Source organism: Balaenoptera ricei, chromosome 2 (assembly GCF_028023285.1).
Source record: "Balaenoptera ricei isolate mBalRic1 chromosome 2, mBalRic1.hap2, whole genome shotgun sequence".
Taxonomy (NCBI): domain Eukaryota; kingdom Metazoa; phylum Chordata; class Mammalia; order Artiodactyla; family Balaenopteridae; genus Balaenoptera; species Balaenoptera ricei.
In genome coordinates this window covers 20,873,577-20,897,816 of record NC_082640.1, presented here as the reverse complement: position 1 = coordinate 20,897,816, position 24,240 = coordinate 20,873,577, and the positions used below count along the sequence as shown (strand labels likewise).

At 38.0% G+C, this 24,240-nt stretch overlaps 1 protein-coding gene across 1 annotated transcript in view; it reads right to left on the bottom strand.

Moving 5' to 3' along the window:
• The window catches only part of USP6NL (USP6 N-terminal like), a 123,988-nt gene that overhangs the window by 59,506 nt on the left and 40,242 nt on the right, over positions 1–24,240 (bottom strand). Inside the window, exon 2 of the mRNA XM_059912091.1 lies at positions 958–1,025. Coding sequence (XP_059768074.1) covers positions 958–1,025 — 68 coding nt within the window. The remainder of the gene's footprint in view (positions 1–957; positions 1,026–24,240) is intronic.

The window sequence follows — 24,240 nt, the reverse complement described above, 5'->3', positions numbered from 1 at the left end:
TGGAAGCAGGGCACAGTCCAGATGGCCTTCTATAATTTCATGTTCCTGTTATTCTCATAAATAATCAAAAATAACAGGTACAAAATTACATCCAAGTGACATAAATATAAAACATGACATTTATAAATCACGGCTACAACTCTTTATAGATCTCAAGAGATAAGGTAATAATAAGGATATATGTAAATCGTCAACAACTGTGATTTTCTAGGGCATCAAAAATGAGATTCCATAATTAACTTAAGGATAAGATGCTAATGGAGATTATACATCATGTATAAATTCAAATTTTCAGACCCATGTTCAATTTTTAACATCACGCATCCATGATAAATAAAATGGGTATTCAATTCCATATACTAATATATTAAAATATTTATTGAATACCTAGTATGAGCCAGAACTATTGTAGGTATTTAGGATACAAGAGCAAATCAAACAAAAGAAATTCTTACCCTCAGAGAGTTTACATTCTAGGAGGGAGAGCAGAAAACAAAGTATAATATAAAGTATGCTGATACTTTAAATGCTATGGTGAAAAATAAAGAAGAGAAAGGGGACAGAGAGAGCCAGGGGGTGGAGGGGTGTATTAAACAGTGTGGTCAGAGAAGACTTCACTAAGAGGTAGCATCTGGGCAAAGAAAAAGAGGAGGCAATAGGGCATGAAGGTATCCAGGATACAAGTGTTCCAGGAAGAAGAAATAGCCAGTGCGAAGGCCCTGAGGCAGGAGCAAGCCGGGAAGAAGTGTTGGAAGAATAACAAGTGACCAGAGTGGCTAAAGCACAGGGAAGGAGGGAGAAAAAATGCGGAGATGAAATCAGAGAAATAAGATGACTTCAACAGTCACGGGAAGTAAACAAACTGCTGCTGTAATTTAAGCTCTCCAAAAAGCAACTCCATTTCTATTTATATTTTTGTAAATAAAAATTACTCAAAGAGTAAATATGAATACTTACTCTGTCATATTTAGCAACTATTTCAGCTCGCTCCTGGGCAAGTTTGACTGCTACATCCTGGTTTGAATCTGTGGAGAGATCAAATTTCAATGAACTGTTATTTAAAGATTTATAAAGTTAATTAATTATAAAACTAAGATAAAACAAATGAAAATAAAACAGTAAATCAATGCTGCCTAAAATGGCAAACCAGCAAAATCGAATAAAGTATCCATAATTATAACTTTGAAATATCAACATATCTACCATTTCAATATTACAATACCATACTCAAAAGAAAGCAAATTTGTTAACACAGCATTAACTTAGGGGATATGGTAAATCTTATCCCTCAAGAGTTAATTTTGGATCTAGTTTCATAGAAATAAATATTAAAGTAGAAACTGGAACTGAGAGCTCTAAGTTTTCAGATGAAATCCACTTGGGTAGATGATGAGAAGAGCATTCAAGAAGGCTTTTAAAATTTTAGGTAATTTGCTCACAAAATAAATCAGTGCAAGATAGACTTCAGGAGTTAAAAAAAAATATTTCTCTGACATGATGAATATAATCATTTCTTCATTTAGCCTCTCAGGTCTCCCTTATCAACTGCCCCAACTACTATTATAATCTCCAGTTTTCTACCACAACACAACCACAAATAAAGTTTTCTTTCTTATTACCACCAGGTTATCTTTCAAAAACGTTGTCTGATAACAAGTAAACATCAAAACATGAAGTAGTGTGGACATGCTTACACACCCCAACTACCATAAATAAAAATAAAAGATCAATGACAGACTGTATAAAAGGCACCTCTGATCAAGAAGAAAGACAAGCATTCCAGTGGAAACTGGGCAAAGGTCATAAGTAAGAAATTCACAGGAGTAACAACGGCAGTGACAACGCTGTGTTCGAACAGAGTGCCCGGCAGATAGTAAGATACTGCGGAAAGCACTTTACATGCCTTATCACACTTAATTCTCACAACCGCACTTTACTGGATTAATTCTATTACACAGATGGAAAAAAATGAGGTTTAGAGATTTTAACCAACTTGTCTAAGGTCACAAAGCTAGTAAACAGCAAAGCTAGATTCAAATCCAGACAGTATTGACTCCACAGTCCATAATTTTAACCACTACTTTAAAAAAAAGATCACTAAAGACACGAAAAAGGATGTCCAGTTAAAGATGGCAGATGGAACACACACTTTTATATCCATTCCTCCTAAAACCCCACTAAAATGACAATATAGGGATTCTTTAAATCCTTGCCCTCAGTGGCCCAGCAAATGGAGGTTCCAGAGAAGAGGTGAGGGAGGGGTTAAAAACAGGGAGTTGATTAAAGATGTCAAGTCCCTGAGAGTTGAAGGGATGCGTGTGTGTATGTAAGAGGTTGAGTGAGTGCAGGGAAGAAAACCAAATCCTCACCCTCCAAAGCAGGAAACCATGAGATAATGACTAAATCTGCAGAACAGGAAGCGGCAATATAGGCATGGTATCTAGAGCTTTGGAAGTAAACGGATAATGAATCAGCTGGGAGTGGAGAGTGATTACTTCTTTGGGGTGGGCAGCCCGGAGGGAGGGGTGTGGAAGTCAGCTTATTTTTCAAAATAAGTTTTACAGGCTGCTGAATCTTTATACCAAGTACAGCTCTGATAAAAATAAAAGCTAATTTTAAAAGCCAAGACATGGGGGAAAAAACTCAAGTCATCAGAAACTAAGGAAATACAAATTTTAAAATACCACTTTGGAGGGGGATGGACCTAGAGTCTGTCATACAGAGTGAAGTAAGTCAGAAAGAGAAAAACAGATACCGTATGCTAACTATGAAATCTACAAAAAAAAAAAAGGTTCTCATGAACCTAGGGGCAGGACAGGTATAAAGATGCAGACGTAGAGAATGGACTTGAGGACACGGGGAGGGGGAAGGGTCAGCTGGGATGAAGTAAGAGAGTGGCATGGACATAGATACACTACCAAATGTAAAATAGATAGCTAGTGGGAAGCAGCTGCATAGCACAGGGAGATCAGCTCGGTGCTTTGTGACCACCTAGACGGGTGGGATAGGGAGGGTGGGAGGGAGGAGCAAGAGGGAGGGGATATGGGGATATATGTATGCATATAGCTGATTCACTTTGTTATACAGCAGAAACTAACAGAACACTGTAAAGCAATTATACTCCAATAAAGATGTAAAAAATAAATAAATAAAATAAAATAAAGGGACGTCCCTGGTGGCACAGTGGTTAAGAATCCACCTGCCAATGCAGGGGACACGGGTTCGATCCCTGGTCCGGGAAGATCCCACATGCTGTGGAGCAACTAAGCCCATGCACCACACCTACTGAGCCCGTGTGCCACAACTAATAAAGCCCGTGTACCTAGAGCCCGTGCTCCACAACAAGAGTAGCCACCGCAATGAGAAGCCCACGCACCACAACGAAGAGTAGCCCCCTCGCCGCAACTAGAGAAAGCCTGCACGCAGCAACGAAGACAACACAGCTAAAAATGAAAATAAATAAATAAAATACCACTTTGCACCTATCTCACACTGACCAAAAAATGCATTGATATTACTCAATCTTGATATAGTGTGGGGAAATCTGCCATTACCTATGCTGTGGGTAGACTTAAAAATGTATAAAATCTTTCTGGAAAGCAACTTGATAATATGTATCAAAAATCTTAAAAACAGGGACTTCCCTGGTTGGCAAAGTGGTTAAGTCTCTGCACTCCCAACGTAGGGGGCCCGGGTTCAATCTCTGGTCAGGGAACTAGACCCCACATGCATGCCGCAACTAGGAGTTTGCATGCCACAACTAAGGAGGCCGCCTGCCGCACTAAGGAGCCAGTGAGCTGCAACTAAAGAGCCCGTGAGCCGCAACTAAGGAGCCTGCCTGCCGCAACTTAAGACCCGGCACAACCAAATAAATAAATAAATATTAAAAAGAAAAAAACCTTAATAGGTAGAGACTATAGCCCAATAAATACCCATATAATAGCAAAGTGCTGTCTATATGTTAAATAGTATTAGGACAAAAGACACAAGAAAAGTTTTCTAAAGTAAAGAAAAAAATAAAATTTTTAAAAAATCTTAAAAACAGGCGTCTCCTTTACTCAATAATTCCAAATCTAGGAATTTATGATAATGAGATAATCAAACAAGCACAAGGTTGTTTATAATAGTAAAAACAGCAGAATGGAACTTGTGAATTTCTTAAAGCTTATTTGGGAAAAAAAATGTTTATGCCACTGCTTTTCTCAGACTACAAAGTGTCAATATACTATCCTTTGAGGGAAATGTGAATAAACAATAAATGGTTCAATAAAATAACAAAAATACAGGTTAGTTGTTCAGATTTTCACAGTTAACTTATACATTCAGAAGTCTGGGATACTCAACTCAATTATACACATATTTATTATCCTATTTTAGACGTATGAACCTTCATCAATTCCTTTTTCCCTCTCCTGTTACCCAGCTTTAACACATTACACTCACACTTCTACAAAAGGGTAGGGAAAGCAAATTAACAGAAATTAAACTCAAACTAGGAAACTTGGCTACTTAGTAAATTCTATTTCCATTACCAGAACAGCTAAGCATGAATTTCTATGGTGATTAGGCCAAATCCAATAAATGAGTGCTTTCTTTGAAGTATTTTATACTAGTCCTTTATTCCTGCTACTAGTCCTAGGAGTCTCAACTATATTTCCAACTTAACAATGAAAAGTTTAAAAGTGTAAAGGCAAGAACTGGAAACAGTATAGAGTTGGGAAGTGAAGATGCAAAGTATCCCAAGAAAACATCATTGTGGCAAACTGTAAGATACAATGCTTTACAAGGGTCATCTCCAGTCTAGAGATTTCCGGAAAGGAGACCTAGCCAAGTAATAGGGGTTGTACTGGAATTGGATGAAACTGTATCTAATTTTATGGGAATAAAATGATTAACATGATTAGAATAGTTGATTCCAAATCAAGTCAGTACTAATCTTTAAATTCCTTTAGAAAGTTCTTATCCTTGTATTTCCTGATGGGGAGAAAATTTTGTAATGTTAATGAATGTAAAAGAGAACAGAGTTAAAGTCAAACTAATTTTATAAAATATAGCCACACCTGCTTCTTTGAAGAGACTAAATAGAAATGCCAATCTTTCCCAACACCAAGTTTAGAGACATTATTTAATAATCCGCATTGTGAAGCAAGCATCTTTCCAGTAAGAAGTAGTGTCCTTATGCAGAATTCACTATAGTTAAATTATATTTCGTACTGTCTGATCTACAGTTGAGAAGTTTATTAAGAATTATAGTAGAATACTCCCTTTGGTTTTGTTCTGATTGCTTATTTAGAAATTCCACTGCAGAACAGAGTTGGCCCTATAAACACTGACCACAGAAGGTATCGGCAGCTGTCTATGTCTATGCAAGTGTGCACCGATTCCAGGCACCTATTAAACCACGACGGCTGTGTTCCTGGGCACTTGTCATTATCAAACAAGAAACCTATCACAGTATTCAAGCCAAATTAAATCAAATTATCTTAATTGACTTTACATCTAATATAACAATGTTTCAAAGTATAAGAGGCACATTTTAAGCAGTAAGGATAGAAAGGCATTTGGATTAAATACTGAAGTATACAGAAAACATCTCTGGGCACAAATGTAGGGAAGAAAATGACAACTGTAGCATTTTAAGAAGACCTCTAATTCCATTTAAACATAAAAACTTTTAAGAATCAAGCATCCACCTGGATTGTAACTTAGTATCACTAAGTTAGCCCCAAATTGTAATGAACAATTCATTCAAAGTTACTAAATTTTAAATTCAATGAAACAAAATTGACAGACCATTTTTCCTAGTATACATTTTAGCAGATGAATGTTAAATAAATATATATTTCAATTTTAAAAGTACTTTACCCTTTGTTAGATAACCAGTCTGGCTTTGGGAATTAACAACAGCTTCAGTCCTCATAGAGTAAACTTATCTCTTCCAATATTCCATTACTGCTTTATAGTTTGCAAGCACACCAAGAGTGTTAGGTGGTCCCTCACACATTCTGCAACAAACTGAAACAGAAAAGCGGAAGGCAGCTCTACTTTAAACTATTTGTGAAACAGGCACAAGAAAGAAAAGGTCTGAGATATATTCTAAGGGGGAAAAAAGACCTTGCTGTGGTTACACGCACTACAGATATTCAAACAAAGATGATGTTTGTTGAGGGTAAAAACATGCCTTTCAGGCTAGATCCCAAGTATGAACCACACCAGCCTACACCCAGCATTCCATCTAGTAACAAACAGGGGCTTTGAATATGCCTTAATCTTGTACTTCAAAATTAGCCACATTCTTATTACTTTTAATAAAACTTGTCTTGGAGCAATAAAGAAAATTTTTATTTAAAACATTAAACTAAAGCTAAGTAGGAATACTCTTCTCAAGTACATTTTATAACTTAATTTTAATGATACTTTTTAATGTGAAAGCTTCAGCCCCTGTTTCAGACACTAAGCAAATGCATACTAAATTCTGGAGGGTTTTGGAAATACTTAACACACCACACATATACAAGTGAAATAAATGTTTCATGAAACAAAATACATAGCTACTGCAGGGTGGCACTGTAAAATGTCCTATTCTATTTATTCTTTCCTTCTTCCCTTCACTGTTTCCTTCTTTCTTTTCCTTTTTTTAAAGGGTTGGGACCTACAATATGGAAACTACTTTGCGAAAGTGACAGCCACCTTAGAGGCATGATTATGAACATTAATTACACTTAACTGGACACTAATGAATTACGTTTACACTCAGCTTAAGCCAGGTGTAACATTCAATACAGGTAAAAGATGTCAGAAGCTTAGAGAGAGGGAAAAAGTTCAAATCATAAACCAAGGAATGAGAATCAGACTGGCATAAAATTTCTTATCAACTAGAAGGTAATGAAGCACTTATTTTCAAATTTCTGAGAAAAAAAAAAATTATCATGAGTTTGGAATTCTATACCAAGCTAAACAACTGATTCGGTATGAGGAAAAAGTAAAAACATTTACAGATATTACAAGGTGGGGTGAGCTGAAGAGTGACTCCCCAAAATATGTCCACATCCTAATCTCTGGAACTTGTGGAGGTACCTAATATGGCAAAAGGAATTTGCGGATGTAATTAAGTAAGGATCTTGAGATGGGAAGGTGACCCTGGATCGTGAAGGTGGGTACAACGTAATCACAGGATTCTTATGAAAGGCAGCCAGGAAGGTCAGAGGAGGAAGTAGAGGCGAGGATGAAGGCAAGAGGCTGGAGTGATGTGAAGAAAGAAGGGGCCATGAGCCAAGGAAAGCAGGTGGCCTCCAGAAGCTCAAAAAGGCAAGGATCCCCATTCTCCCCTAGTGGCTCCAGAAGGAATCAGCCCTGCTGACTTCAGCCCAGTGGAACTGATTTCAGACTTCTGGCCTCCAGAACAGTAAGAGAATCAATTTTGTTGTTTTAAGCCACCAAGTCTGTCATAGTTTGTTACAGCAGCAAGAGGAAACTAATACAATGATTCAAAGTTTACTGCCTAAACAATGTTTCTTTGACAAAGACTCTCTCCTTGTCCAAACTTTTAACCATCTTCTTTACTAGGCCTTGAGTCCTGTTTTAGCCTGCCTAGCCCAGCTGTAGCAAAAATCCTGCTAAGTCAGTTCAGTGAGAGTCTCCCCACCCTTGACATCTCTTCGCTCTTGATATCTGGTCAGATTCCTCATCCCCCTCCCTTGATGTCTGGTAACACTGGCCTGCCTCTACCAAAAATCCTGTTAAGTTGGTTTAGCAAGAATCCCATCCTTGAAGTCTCCTCTTAGTAATTTTCTAACCACCAAAGCCCTCACTCGACTGATTGACTATAAATCTCTTATTTATAGGGATTTCTTTATTGTTTATTAAGTGTCAGAATAATTTTTTAACAGAATCAAAAAAAGGGGTAGACACAGGATCCATGAAATCTCAGGAAGCTAACTGTGTAGTTGCCTAGAGAGTGACTAGCCTGCATTAGAATAGGGAATACAAGGTGTCTTCAAGAAGAAAGTGGACTCTAGGCAACATATAGATCACAGATATTATTAGCGATACAGTGAAAGCTTACATATGAAAGACACCAAAAAGAGGATAAGAAGACTATTAGAAAATTTGGAACAAACAAAGCAGAGAGTGATAAAAGTCATGGTCAACTATGAAGCAATGTACAAAGGGGCATGGCTATGAATTTGATACATATGGGAAAAGTGAATTCATCTGACCTTGACACTTTCAACATTAGGATTATATTTCCTTCCTACATACTTCATCATAATGTTTGAGATTGAAGTAAATTATAATAACTACTGACATTGTGATTATATAAGGATTTTATTGGCTTTTAATGTTCATAATCAACTATATACAAAGCATCTAAAATTGAACTCTGATCTGCACACTTCCATACGCCCCACTGCAAACCTAAGTCCCCCTTCCTAGAAGAAGCCACCGCTATCTCCCAAAACTATTCTCCACACTATACAAGAATCTGCATGTATGTATGCACTACACATATATTTAAATGTCCCTTTTCTATTTAAAAACTAGAACCATTCTATAAATAATTCTAGATCTTACTCTTTTTTGCTTAACAGTACATCTTCAAGCTTATGCATATCAACACCAATAAAGGCTTAGCAACCAGTTCTTGCAGGGAAGAAGTTAGGGCTGTGAGCCCTGGTTTCCGGCACCTGCCAATTTCTATGCTGCGAATATTCCCACTATGGCAGCCAATTACCAAGGTACCAATGTGATGTCACCAAACGCATAGTTCAGGCTGGGTCCAATAAATCAGTGGATCTACCTCAACTTTTTTCACAGCTGTAAAGTTTCCCAATGCACGAACATAATTTATTCAACTAGTCCTGTCTTAGGAATTCGAACTAGGATAAACTAGAGAGTCAATTTGTAACGAGAGTTAAAGATGAAACATTATGAGGTAAAGAGCTTAACAGGTTACTGTAACCAAAGGCAAGCTGAAAAAAAAGAGGAAGGAAAAACTACCAGTAAGCTGAGAAAAAGATGCTTCAGAGAGGAAAACGGTACCCAATACGCAGAGCAAAGCAGAGTCACCATCAGAGAGACCTTTTAGCCTAAACAAAAGAGAGACTAGCCCGCCCCTGAGCTGCTGCTGCAGTTGCTGGCTTTCCTTTCCTGCTCAATGCATGCATACAAAGCAAATGCTTTTTCCTGAAATTATCTGAGTAAATTATCCATGTCTATAATTTGAGTTCTTTAATTCCATCTCATCTTTCAACCAAAAGAGGCCCTAAGTATCGATGGTGCCTAAACAATGTTTCAGTTATTTGTGATTACTTTCTTAGTATACTATGGACTGAGATACACCAATTATAAAGATTCTTCTAATGATAAAATCTTAAAAGGCACCATTGCTAAAAACTTCAGCATTTATTTTGCCATGCTCTAGATCCAAGGCTGAAGGGAACGCTCAGAGGAGAAATAAGCAGAGTTAAACAGATCAACATCAAAACACAACTAAAAACAAAATAAAGGAAGGCACACCAGTCACAAGAGAACCTGAAATACCACTTATTTTAACTGGTTTTTCTGTGAGAGATGAAATTCAATATGGACACTTAAAAGTGACATATACCTACTCTCCCCGCAACAAAGTTTATACTGGAGTAGCATCCCGGGAGAGCTTCACATCCTCAGCCAAAAGCTCCACCTGGTGGTCCTGTGAGCACTGGTCCCAAATCTCCTGTCCCTTTTACCCCCTTCGCCGGAGGGACTCTAATCCATCCATGCTCCTGTGCCCTCCAGCACAGTCCCACCTCCACCTCTCACAGCTCGGTTAACTCCACCTTAAACAAGTGTCTTATCAAAAATGTACAACCTCAAAACCCATTTCTCTCCTTCTTCCTTCCCCCACTAGAGTAATAATCTCAGAAAAATCAATTGGTTTCCTTCCCTCTTTCCATGTTAACTTGGAAACAACACAACAACAAGATTCTGATCACAGCTGCAATTAAAAAAATAGTGTAACTAATCATGATCAAGGAAGGGACAGCCAAAGGCTGAAAGTTAAATACAGGAAAGAACCAATGCCATAAACCCAAAAGTTCTCAGAAATGCCCCACTTTCCACTTCAAAAGAGCCACACAAGCTTCCACATACATCTTCATACCCCTCTGGTAATATGCATTGTCTGATACAATAAAAGTGTTCAAACAATAAGCCTAAGTGCTCTTCAATTTTAGCTTTCAATTATCAGTGTAAATATGATTTATACCTTTCCATTCAAAATATTTCTATTATCTCACTAGCAGCATGATATCAGCATTTTCTATTATATCATGTTTTCATTTTTAAATTTTTCATTAAATGTGCAGAACACATTTCTTCAAACAAATTCTTATATAGAAGCCCAACTTTCAAGCAAGGAGAGTGATGGGGTTGAGGAGAGATGAAGCAAAGTCCTCCTTGTGTTAGCACGTTTGTCATCTACTGCTCAAATGAGTTCTCCTCCAAGAGTTTCCTAACTGCCATCGCCACCTCCCTTTCATAGAGTCCTCTCAATTCTCCAGGCCCTTCTCTTGCTTCTACAAATAAAAAGATTAACATTTTATAATTGGTAGGTTGTCTGTATGTTGTTTTGTTTGTAAGCATATATATATTTAAGACCTGTAAGAACAGGACACATCTCCAATATTTTAAACATGGAGCACCCAGCATCAGGTAGATATTTAATATTTCTATAACTAATAAAATATTTTAAATCATAATTTTAACAACAATTCCAGGGAAGGCTTCTATTACTTGCTTCCTGAATTCTAGAAAGATGAGAAACAAAATAATTTTAAAGTCCTACAATTACTAACAAGGATTCATTATAACAAGATAATTTTTTTCCCTAAAATTTAATTATGACTACAGACCTACTAGAAGATCCACCTTACCAATGCCCACTGCCATAAAGGTAGAGTTGGTCACTGGTAGAACTGGCCTTTAGATCTACTGTATTTACCATCTGTTACCCACAACAATTTATTGAATATACTTACTTCCATGTCACTTCTATTAAACTGTAATCTCCATGAACAAAAGACAGTATCTCATTCATCTTGGTATCTCTTATATCCATCACAGTGCCTGGCACACAGTAGTTGCTCACTAAGTATTTCTTTTAAAAAATTAGTCAAAATTAGTTACTAATGTGAATTATTCAACCAGGTAAACACAATATATCAACTTATTTTAAAAATTAGATTTATAAGCTATTTTCCAGGTATAGCTTTACTGCAAAAAAAGAAAAAAAAGAAAAAAAATATGCTTTTGCTAAAGATTCTCACCTTTCTCATATATTTTATTCTGTTTTTTTTAAAGTCTATTTCAAGGTAGCATTTGAAATATTATTAGGACTCAGACATGAGAAGTCACAATCTATTTCTGATGAGTACTTCTGATTATTTACAAGACCTTCACATCCATTAAGGAATGAATGAATACATGCATGAATAAGTATATGTATGTACTATATGGCTACTGAAAGATGAAAGAAATCAGAGACTTGTTTGTTATGTCTGTGTTCCAACCTCACGCTTCCCCTTTTTCTAGCTCCCCAACCTCCTCACAGACCATCACTGTCTCACTTCCTTTACCGGAAGCTCCGGCTCACTCAGCTCCGTGTGCCCCCATCATGCTTCAAGCCCACGTGGAGGGCCTTCAGCTAGAGAAACACTCGCAACTCCCTCCCACTCTCCCCTCACTCCTCTCTCGGGAGCAGAAGGAGTCGGGGATGGGCTTGGCCGAGCTCCTTGCTTTCTCACCCAGCGACCCTGTCCCTGGGCACAACCCTTCCGATATCCTCTCTATGCAGGAAAGCACCTGCCCTGATGGGAGGCCTGGGGTTGCTTGGCTGTGCTAGTCACCCGGTGGGTAAATCTAAGTCAAGAGAGGCTAATAAGCCCTTTCCACTTCAGATCTAACGTCGTGCCCTCCAATCAGCCAAAAGATTTTGCTCTCCATCTGTCAATCTCTCCTGTCTTACTTCTCAAAAAGAAAGAGCATTACTACTGGTTCCCTAGAACTCCCAAAATCAGACTAGTAATGCCAACGTTTATGTGTAAGATGATTCACAGAGAAAAAGGATATGAAGTGATGTAACAATGTTTAAATACCATTACTACTAATGAGAAACATAATTATTACTTGTTGAATGTGAGTTTAATTTCCACATTTGGCAGCAGGGTTGAATGACAAAATAGCCAACAACAGATACCTAGAACCAAGACAAGCATATGAGTCATTTTACTCACTTCAACCCGCCTACAATTGCTGGCAAACTCAAGACTACACCTTAGCAGTTTTTCCAGCAGCATAAGAGCATGATTGTAGTAATAGATGACACAAGACTGGTGTGTAACAACTCCTTGCTTGTGGATACTTTATAACCTGCTTAGTGCAGGTTTAATATGTACCAGACATTTACTATGCATTTACTATGCATAAACTCACATAATCCTCACAGTAACCTACTCTGTTAGTTTTATGACCCTCCCTAGTTTACACACAGGGAGCGTGATGTTCGGAGAGGCGAAGTGATTCAGGTCCTGCAGGAAGAAAGTGGCAGAGCAGAGTCCGGCTGTCTGACTTCAAAGCCCTGTTTCTAACCGCCACACTATTTGTTGAAGTATAAGTGAGTGATCTTTTTCTATTTCTTCTCACCTCTGCTAGTCCTTACATTTCTCTTCTTAGAAACAAATCTATTTGTGATTCCTATGAATTTTAACAGTTGTGTTTTCTGGGTTCCAGCAGCCTTCCAATCTTATCACACTAAATTGTCAATTATTTGTGCAAAATGGAGACCAGTGGTGTTGTGTAGAATCCAAGAACCATTTATATAAAATATTCTTTGTGATCATAACCTCCTCTACTACATTTTAAGTGGTGTATCAATACTTTAGGATAGTAACAGGAAATGATCAAGAAACAGGCAAAAAAAATTGACAGGATAATCAACAAATGGATACTGAAGTTAACTTTACTAAAATACTTTATGCTTTTAGTAGATACTAAATCAAATGTCTTCACCATTAATTTCTATGATTACAGAAAGAATTCTGTTGAATCCACTTCATTTCCTTAACTTTCACAACTCTTTCATTTCATTTGGAATTGTAAGCATGTACAGCTTTATTAATTACAAAAAAACTTTGTGTTGAATTCAGCCCAATGGGTATTAATAACAAATGATGCAATTACAGCAAATTCTTGTAGACCAGATATAAGACAAAGAGAATTCACAGACTGCTCACCCTAATAGCAAATAACTAATTCCACAGATAGTTTGGCAAGCCTTATTCTCAACCCAAAGGTAACTTTTCTACTCTTTAAATCAAAAATGCAAATATGCAAAAACCAAATTGTGCCCAAAATGACACATGAAAACAAGAACTAAGTATTACCTACAAGAACTAAGTATTACCTAGAACAACTGAGTAGTAAACAGGAAGAACTGCATTAATACATAAACAAAAGTATGAGCTATGCAAGTATTTGGTCCCCAAATGGCCCTTAGGTTCAAATTGGAACATAAGGCCATCAAAAGCCAGCAATGTGGGATACAATAAATGTAAATGCTCATATCACACTGAAGCTGTCATTCATTCAATCATTAAAAAAGAGAGACAGGGCTTCCCTGGTGGCGCAGTGGTTAAGAATCCACCTGCCAACGCAGAGGACACGGGTTCGAGCCTTGATCCGGGAAGATCCCACATGCCTCGGAGCAACTAAGCCCGTGCGCCACAACTATTGAGCCTGCGCTCTAGAGCCCGCGAGCCACAGCCACTGAAGCTCGCATGCCACAACTACTGAAGCCCGCACGCCTAGAGCCTGTGCTCCACAACAAAAGAAGCCACCGCAATGAGAAGCGCTCGCACTGCAACGAAGAGTAGCCCCTGCTCGCCGCAACCAGAGAAAGCCCGTGCACAGCTACGAAGACCCAACACAGCCAATAAATAAATAAATAAATAAATCTATTTTTTTTTTAAAAAGAGACAGAGCTCTAAACTCTGACACAACACCACGTAACTCTCACAACATACAACACACCTCACCTAACAAATCCTAAGAACATGATCTATACATATCTCATGTGTATGTGTGCTTAATATGATATGTATTCTTTATATGGCTACTGTTACTGTGCTAACAATGTTGTGTTAGGCTGACCTATACAGGTAAGATTTATTTTACACAACAAACATCAAAACTGCTATACATACAGGGTAGTCATTGATCAGGAGTCTAGATGCATTAAGCACCAACAAAGAGCCAGGCTCATAAGTAATAGCTAGCACTTAATCTGCACAATCTAAAAGTCTTATGTATATTATTTCATTTAATGTCTTCACATCTAAACTACGAGGTAGGTATCATTATCATTCATTTAAGAGACAAGAAAATTGTTAGGTTAATGAACTTGAAAGGATCACACAGCTTTGAAGTTGCAGAACTGGCATTCAGACCAAGACAATAAGGCTTCAGAGCGCTCTTAATCACTCCACATGGTCTCTGAATAAATAAAATAGCAAGCAAATGAACAAAGGTTTATCAAGAGGATCTGTCAACAGGTATCATCAAAGTAGCATTAAACAAGGGCAAGAGGCCAAGGAAATACCCTCCAGTCAATAGGAAGCCAACGTGTTTCTGAAGAGAAAAGAGGCCAGAAAAGCTGTGGAGAAAATGAAGATCACTCAGGAAGGAAGAACAGTTTAGTCTGCCTGTTAACAGTGCACACTTGTTTGCTGAGCTTTTAATACCCATTAGGCACTGTGCTAGGTGTACAGAAAATCTCATTTAATATTCAAACAACCCTATTATCATTTACATTTTGCAGATGACAAAAATGAAACGTAGAGGTCAAGCAACTTGTCCAAGGCTAAATTACCGTCAGAGCTCAACTCAAACCCACATCTGAAAGGCTCCAAAGTCTGTGTCCACCTGCCCACTATGCTAGAGAGAGAGAGAGAGAGAGAGAGAGAGAGAGAGAGAGAGAATGTGTGTGTGTGTGTGTGTGTGTGTGTGTGTGTGTGTGTGTCTAAACTAATAAGGTCTACACTACCTAGAAACTGGTGCACAGTCACCAGGAAGTGGGTTAGTTGACTCCAGTGTGCTCGAAACTACTGTTCTTGTGTTTCCACAGTGAATATCCTACTCCAATAAAAAGAAAAGTCTTCCTAGATCTGAAAATGACTACTTTCCAAAATTACTTATTCCTGTACACTTTCAGATACCCAAGCTTCCAAGCTTTCACTCCACTGATTCCATAAAGCTGCCATAGAGTTTTAAGGATATAAAATGCATTTTCACAGTATCTGATTATTATAAACAAGGAAGCAAATTTTTCTAAAGTTTAAATTGAGGCAGCTAACTATTGTTTTCATATACAACTAGATACAATTATACAATTAAGCTTTTTTTTTTTTTTTTTAATTAATGCTTTACTAGTTACCAACTGCCAGACCCTGGGCAAGAAACAAGAAAGCAGGGGTTCCGCACCAATCGCATCTTACATGGTTTTTCATTCATACTGTCCATTCACTATAATCCAATCCTACAGTTTTTTTCTTTTTTACAAACCCTTTCAACCACATCTTTATTTTTTTCTATATACAACACATAATGTTCTTCCGAGTAAAGATTCATTAGCTCTAAAGTATATCAAACTTTAAAAAATAATATTCCCAACACATCTCCTACTGGCAATTTGTAGTATATAAACATTATACAAAGATTTCAGTATTTCCCTGACAAAGACACCTTAATAAAACAAAATAGACATTGTTCACCAAAGCTAAAGGAATGGGCAGTGAATTTCTCACATCATTGTTTCAACGGTGGCACAGATGCTTCACAAAACATCCACTTACTAAAAGCATTCTATCAATCCAATCTGAATATCAACTTGGAACATAAATGTGCATAACTTAAAGAAAGATCAAACACCTTCACAAATTCTTAACTCTTGACTTATACAAATACCAAAATATAAGTAAAAGCATTTTCAAGCTGAGTTAGAGAAAAATCAGCACAGTAGCACACTAATATTACCCTATCTTCAATAAATATCCATCTAAGACCAAGAAACAAATCATCTGCATTTTTGGCATTTTTTTTAACATCTTTATTGGAGTATAATTGCTTTACAATGGTGTGTTAGTTTCTGCTTTATAACAAAGTGAATCAGTTATACATATACATATGTTCCCATATCTCTTCCCTCTTGCATCTCCCTCCCTCCCACCCTCCCTATCCCACCCCTCTAGGTGGTCACAAAGCACCGAGCTGATCTCCCTGTGCTATGCAGCTGCTTCCCACTAGCTATCTATTTTACATTTGGTAGTGTGTATATGTCCATGTGACAGGGTGAGAGAGTGGCATGGACATATATACATTTTTGGCATTTTGTTGGTTACCAGCAGAGTAGGTAATAAAGTTTCCTTAGCTTTACCCTTGGACAAAATTTGAAAAATGTGGAAAGCAGGCACAGTATATGTAGCCATGTGTTTATTCAGCAGCGTTGATGGAGGGCCAGCCAGGTGCCCGGGACCGTGGTACGGAACGAGCCGGTCGGGGAGCCTGGCGAGCAGCGGGGGACTCATGCCACATGGCGACAAAGGCTGCAGGAGAAGGACACGCCATGTGCTGTGAGCGCAAAACAGAGAGAGCAATCGAGGCTGGCTGAGTGAGTCAGGGAAGGCCTGAAAGAGGAGGGGATCGTTCCTGTGACAGCTCAGCTGTACTGAACAATGCAAAATATTTCCCTGGTCTTGAAACTCTGCCTACATTGTACACCTTGCCCTCGGTTTTTCTCCTTCCTCCCTTGCTACTCTTTCTCAATATTTTGTGTTAATTCCTTCCCTTCTGTCTACTCTTTGAAGACGGGGTTCCCCAGGATTTGCTGTCTAGGATTTGCCCCAGCTCATCCTTGGCATTCGTCAGTTTTTAACATTTCAGTTTCAATACTGGAGCAAGTTATCCTAAAGGCCACGGCGTATAACCACCGGCAGGTCCCTGAGGTGTGAGTGTGAACCAGCCCGTGTGTGAGAGAGCTGGTAACCTGCCGCAGAGGGAGCCCCACTGCCCGGCCGGCGCCTGTCCCTATGCACCGTCACCAACACACCAAATCAAATGGGGCGGGGGGGAGGGGGGTGAAGAAAAACTGAGCAAAACAAAAAACTGAATAGCTTCAAAAAGAAAACAACCTGGCAATATTTTGGAAGTACTTCTGAATTGAGGGGCCTGCTACAGTAGCACAGCATGAGCCCCTCTAGAGGTGACCCACAGAGGTCTTAAAGGATGGATCTCACCAGAAGTGTGCCATCGGAAGCCTACGGTTATCCCAACACCAAGCACCAAATCATCAATCATCAACAAACAAACAAACAAAACCACCATGAACAGAAAAAAAGACTGAAATGAAATGCACCAAAATGGTAACATTTTAACCTCTGAAAAGAAGAAATATGAATAATTTTATTTTCTTCTTTGCACTTTTGTATTTTTTGAATGATCAATAATAGGCATATACTACTTTTATTATAAAATATGCTTTCATAACAAATATAAAGATATAATATTGATATATGTTAGAAAAAAATTTTTTTTTAATTTTCCAAATACATTTTAAGCTTTTTAATAAAAGAGTATGCTGACTGGAAAACAGACTTGCTCCTCAGTTTTCTTATGAGGTTTTAGATGAAAAGCTATGAAACAATTTTTGAAGAAAGTCATCTACAGTCATCAAAATGACTCTGCTCTATCTCTATGGATACCTAAAAATTCCGTTTGAAATATCTAATAATCAATCATGTAAGTGAATGAAGGTCAGATTAAGAATATAAATACCAGCTTTCCCTTGGAAAAATGAGGTGGATTAAGTCTTCCAATATGTATTAATTCAAAAACTACTGAGCATAATTTATTGCCATTGCACTGTGAATACATATGGATAAAACATAATTCTTCAAAAAGATCACAGTTTTCAGGACTTCCCTGGTGGCGCAGTGGTTTAGAATCCACCTGCCAATGCAGGGGACACAGGTTCAAGCCCTGGTCTGGGAAGATCTCACATGCCGCGGAGCAACTAAGCCCGTGGGCCACAACTACTGAGCCTGCGTTCTAGAGCCCGCCAGCCACAGCTACTGAAGCCCGCATGCCACAACTACTGAAGCCCACGCACCTAGAGCCCGTGCTCCGCAACAAGAGAAGCCACTGCAGTGAGAGGCCCCCGCAGTGAGAAGGCCACGCACCGCAACAAAGAGTAGCCCCTGCTCGCCGCAGCTAGAGAAAGCCCGCACGCAGCAACGAAGACCCAACCCAGCCATAAATAAATAAATAAATTTATTTCTTTTAAAAAATCACAGTTTTCTGAGTCAGAAAAATAATCAACTGTAAATAATGTGATAAATGCCCCTCAATAGATATCTTTTTTAAATGCTACAGAGAAGCCAATAGGAAAAAAGCAAAGTCAGAAAAAGACTTTAGGGCTTCCCTGGTGGCGCAGTGGTTGAGAATCTGCTTGCCAATGAGGGGCACATGGGTTCGAGCCCTGGTCCAGGAAGATCCCACATGCCACGGAGCGGCAAAGCCCGTGTGCCACAACTACTGAAGCCTGCGCGCCTAGAGCCCGTGCTCTGCAACGGGAGAAGCCACCGCAATGAGAAGCCCGCGCACCGCAATGAAGAGTGGCCCCAGCTTGCCGCCAACTAGAGAAAGCCCACACATAGCAACGAAGACTCAACGCAGCCAAAAAAATAAAATAAATAAATAAAATAATTTAAAAAAAAAAAAAGAAAAAGACTTTACCTACAAGGCAACATCTGACCCAGGTCTTAAAAGAATGGTGGAAACTCACCAATTGGACAAGTGGAGAAAGCCGTGACGTTCTAATAAAAAGCTGGAGTCCATGGTGACAGTACAGCTATTTCAATAGCTCCTATGGCAACAGGCATGTTGGGCAGGAAAGACAGGTCTTTAAACTTTTATCATTTTTCCTTCTCCTTCTCTTTTCATAATATCCCACCCATCCACTGGAACAGAAGGTAATCTCTTGGTGCAAAAGTTAAGTGTACACAGAGAAATAAGCAAAGGAAAAGATTTGGGGATTAAAAATTAGTTTGAGGCCATAAATAAAATGAAATAAACTTACCAACAACTCATCTTTTGATACATTAACATATCATTATTACCGAGGTATTCATTCATTACTACCTGGGTCATTCAGAATTGAATGACTAAGAGAATGGTAATTATAAGTCTTTTATTAATGATGTAAATTCTGCTCAAAACACAAATTTTAAAAACAAGTCTAATCACACATCCAAATATATTTTCCTTTAATATTATGAAGTGCCTATATAATGCATTCATTAACTTCCTAATAATGAATATAACATACTTGAGAAAAATAGCAGTAGTAGCGTATAGATTTCCAAAAGAAACTTGCACCATTACATTCAAGATTTAAAGACAAAAACAAAACAATAGTCTTAAATGCAACTGACTGATGAGAGAAAAGGGAAAAGGGCTGCCATTAGGCTCCAGGTAACACCTTGTCTGGAATCCTGAAAATTTACATTTAAGGTTTCTTGACAGTAATCTATAAATCCCATTCCCACTCCAATGCCTCACCCTCAATTTACCTCAGAAACTTATACACAGGTTCAATTAGGTTCTAAATCATTTTTTTTACACAGCAGCCGAAGAATAAAACTCTTTTAAGAAGTCATTAAATGGGACAAAGTCTCTTCCAGGATACTGTACTTGATGAGTTATGCCAATTTTCACATACTCCAGGAGACTGACTATAAAAATACATTTTACATAAAAGACCTGCCATCCTTCTCATTGTGGAAAGTATTTCTTAGAAAGCACTATTACCTACTCATTGAGTAAACTATCTGAAATTACAGAATGCATTTATAACAGTAAACCAAATTCCTCTTTTATGAGTAAATAAGCATGACCAACTTCACAATGCAGCAAAAAAGATTGGAAACGACATAAATGTCCATCAATTCAGCTGTTAAAAATCATGAAGCAATATTCTGTACTGATTTGATTCGGATTCATCTCCAAGATATACTATAAATAGAGGGGGAAAAAAGGCAAGGTTCAGAACAGTGTGTATAACACACTACTGGGGTCAGGGATGTACATAAATACACAAAGTTAACGACGGTTGTCCTGGGGGAGATGAGTGGAAAGGACACATCTTGCACTGGATGACCTTCAGTACACCTTGAATTGTTTACCATGTACATGTGCCACCTTATCAAAACATAACACATGAAAGTTTTAACAACTGTAAAGATAATTAATAGGAGAAAAATCCTTCCTCAGGAAAAGGTTGAAGATTTACTACTACTTCAACACAGCTGCTTCTGCACAAGCAGACGGTCCCTTATTTTAGTCTCCAGAGACCTCTCAAGTGCAAGGCCACCTCAGCTTTTCCTGATGGAACGGATTCACCTTCCAGTTGTCTTTACTGCTCTAAAGGAAGGAAAGGAAGAACAGAAATTCAAAGAGATAGAAACTACTGTCAAATGCAAAACAACTTCTCTCCTGTGACCAAACGAAAACCAATGAATACTTTCACCTCCAGCAGCCCATGCAGGCAGGGGGCCTGTGTCAGCGCAGGAAGAGGAGATTAAGGGTCTATGTTCTATTTTCTCGGTATATGACTAGAAAACTAGGCCCTCTACCACAATAATCTGCAAAAGGATCAGCGCTTTACTGAGAACTGCAAAAATTAAACAAAGGATAATACATTACGTTTTATGCTATTAAGGGCTGGTTCAAATACTTTAAAAATAAGCACAAGCCAAATAACAAAACTGACAGGAGAATCTGTCTCAGCAACTCACACTACAACTTTCCTATCAGTTTACGTACCAGAGGGGATTTTTATTGCTGACAAATCTGGGTGGTTTTGTAATGGATGTCGTACACCTGCCGCTCCCCACCCCCCGTCCGTGGAAAAATTCTCTTCCACAAAACATTATACACTTGCTTCTATAATGTTTTTGAAATGCCTTTAAAGCCCTTTAGAGGGTATTTTTTTCATTAAAACTCATATCTTCCTTATGACACTGATCTTGCCAACTGTAGTCCTTTTCAAGGACATAACTTTAATAAACTTGCTGACAAATAGATTACATTTGTAATCTGTTGTGAATGGCAATAGATCACTGTGAATGGCAAGTTACTTTAACTGACCATTTTTAATACAACCAATTTAATGGGCTCTTTGGTTTCCAATAAAGCCATCAATGCTTTGACAACTTCACAGACTCACTATGTGCAAAGCTCTTTGCAAGTACTGAGAAACATAGAATATTGAAACACAGTATCTGCCCTCAAGATGTTTACAACCCTGTAAATGAATAAAAGTATCCTTACCCTATGAGATGTGTTCCCCAGCAAGGAAGCAAGGCAAAAGTAACAATCCTTCTTAGAGCACATCACACCCTCTACAGAGAACAACATCGTTACTACACAACTTAAACTGTTTCTAACTTGACCAGAAAACTACATAGCATTTAATGAAATAATTCTAAGAGGTGATTATCTAAAGATAGAACAGAGTTTTGGTGAGATCATTCTTCTGTTTACTTCAATATTATAAATGAGAGCCGATTTGGATTTTTCTTCTAGGAGATGCCTTCAGTTTGACTTACGTTCCTCGAGAAATCTAACCACATCTAGAAATCAGAAGCTCAAACTGCTGGGCACTAGAAAGCCAACAGAAACCAAAGTTAATTGCCTACTTCCTTTCAAACCCTATCAAGCACCATAAATCTTGTGGGAAATGTGGTTATCTTTATTTATAATATGCTTTAGAAAAGGCCTTCCTACTGAATTATGTCTGGAATGCGTGTATATACGTAAACACCCACAAAAACCCTAGCTTTCCTAAAATCTACAGTCAATAATTTCACAAAAGTCTTAATAAATTAAAGTGAAATCAATATTGTTTCACAAATTAGTCCATATACCAGTAATTTTACTCCATTTTTTAAATCCAATTCAACAGAATTCTTAATAACTGCTCTACCACTTATTATTGATGTAAACTTGGGCCACAACCTGTGTGAGCTTCAGTCTCCTTACCTGTACAAGAGATACACGGTGATAAGAACAAGCGCTTAGCTAACATTTACTAAACGTCTACAATGTGTCAGGTACTGCTCTAAGCAGAGCATAATGTTCTAGGCATATATTCTCAAGCAATGATCATATGTAAACTCAAACAACCCTATGGTGTAGTCACTATCATTAGCACCAAATTACAGATGAGGAAAACAAAGGCATTCAGAAATTTCCAAAGGTCTCACAGCCAAGTGCCAGAGCCCAGACTGTCGAGAATCCAGAAGCCATATTCTAAATTAAGATACAGCTGCCTAAAAATTGTAAAAATCTCCTGTCCAACCTGTAGAATTCTTGCAAACACCCCATTTAATCAGGCTCATAAAAGCATTCCAGAACTTTTAAGTGCCATATAAACATAAGACATTCATTATGAATGAAGTCTTTAAGACAAGATTGATAAAATTGATTGTGTAGGTACCTAAGTAAAAATTAAAATTAAAAAGAAAAGTTAAAGGGATTAAAGGGAACCTCAAAGTGTATCCAGCTTAGCCTCCCCCAAATGATGACCTTCCCTCTATAACATTCTTAATAAGTGGTCACTAAATGCAGTGACCTTCATTCAATGCTTCCAGAGATGAAATCTCACAAGCTCACAAGTCATCCCCTTCCATCTTAAAATGTTCTAATTATTATTAGAAATGTTTTCCTTTTAGTTCTAAACAAAATTGGGCTTTTCCACATGACAACCCATAAATACACATCACTGATATATTCACACTGCGCACATGACATTTTATTAAAGTCCCCTTTGAGATGTGACACCTAAATCCAACATGACAGCCCAGAAAAAGTCTGAGGTGAGGAGAACAACAGCTCTATTACCGCCCTTGATCTGCAACCAAACCAGGCTGGCAAGTCAACGTAATGCACTCCCATTTAGCATATATGTAACATCTCTCAACCTTCTCTTAGGAGCTGTCTCAATCGCAATGTAGAGGTTGACGTTTTATCTTTTTTAGTCAAGCTTTTTTTCATTTTGGTCCACTATTCTAGCCTGTAAGATCTTTGTAAATCTCCATTTCATAATCTTATAACCTCTGTCAACTCTGTACCCTCCTCCTTCCATCATAAATCCAATGATTATAACTGAATTTTTATTCTAGCCACCGAGAAGCTGTTGAATAAGCTAAGACCCTAGGACACACTGGCAAAGACCTTCACTCTGATATAAATAAATTAAACCTGATCCATCAATCAATTATAAAATCCTTACATGACCAATTACTTCTAGTCTATGGTGGCATCATAGAAGACTTTATCACATACCTTTCTAACACCCAAATAAAACCTATCTCTAACATTTCCTTAGGTGGTCTGTTCAGTGACAACAACAAAGAAGGAGGTTGCATTAGTTTATTCTTATTATACCCAGAAAAGCTCCTAAAGATCGCTTCCTTTTAAATGCATTCATAAGCCATTATTTAATAAAATCAAGCTAGAATTCTGATTCAAATTATCATGAAACTCAATCATTTCTAATTACCAGAGTCTCCCCTTGCTCCTCTCTGAGTCCTTTCTTCAGGTACTTTCTCCATGTTTTATTACCCTTACAAGACTATTCACAATTACTACAAAACCATCCAAGACTGTATTACTCGACTTATCCTAAAGACCTGACTTAAAGGGTGTTACCACCTTCTAACCTACATTGGGCTTCAATCACGTCTCATTTCTGTCCATTCCCTTATCTGTTTGAAAATAATTTTGCTTTGACAAAACAGAAAAGCAGCTGGATGCAAAAGAGTCTGGGACTCAGATGCTCTGTCTCTCTCACGTTTACACAAGATGACCTGCCCTGAACAGCAGGCCTATCTGGTCATTAGTGATCTTCAGGTACCAAATTATGCTTCTTAGGATGTTTTTGACATGCTCTACACTATTCACAGATGTCAATTCATTTGCGCTTCATCCTTCCTGACACTGGTTTTGTAAGTACCTACTACTCTTTTCATTCATTATTGGTTACAAATCTTTTCTTCTACCTTTCATTCAAGCCCTTGAACTCAAAGAGCACCTTTAAGCAGCTACTTCATTTTGTGTAAATTCCTTTATCTTTTCTTTCTCATT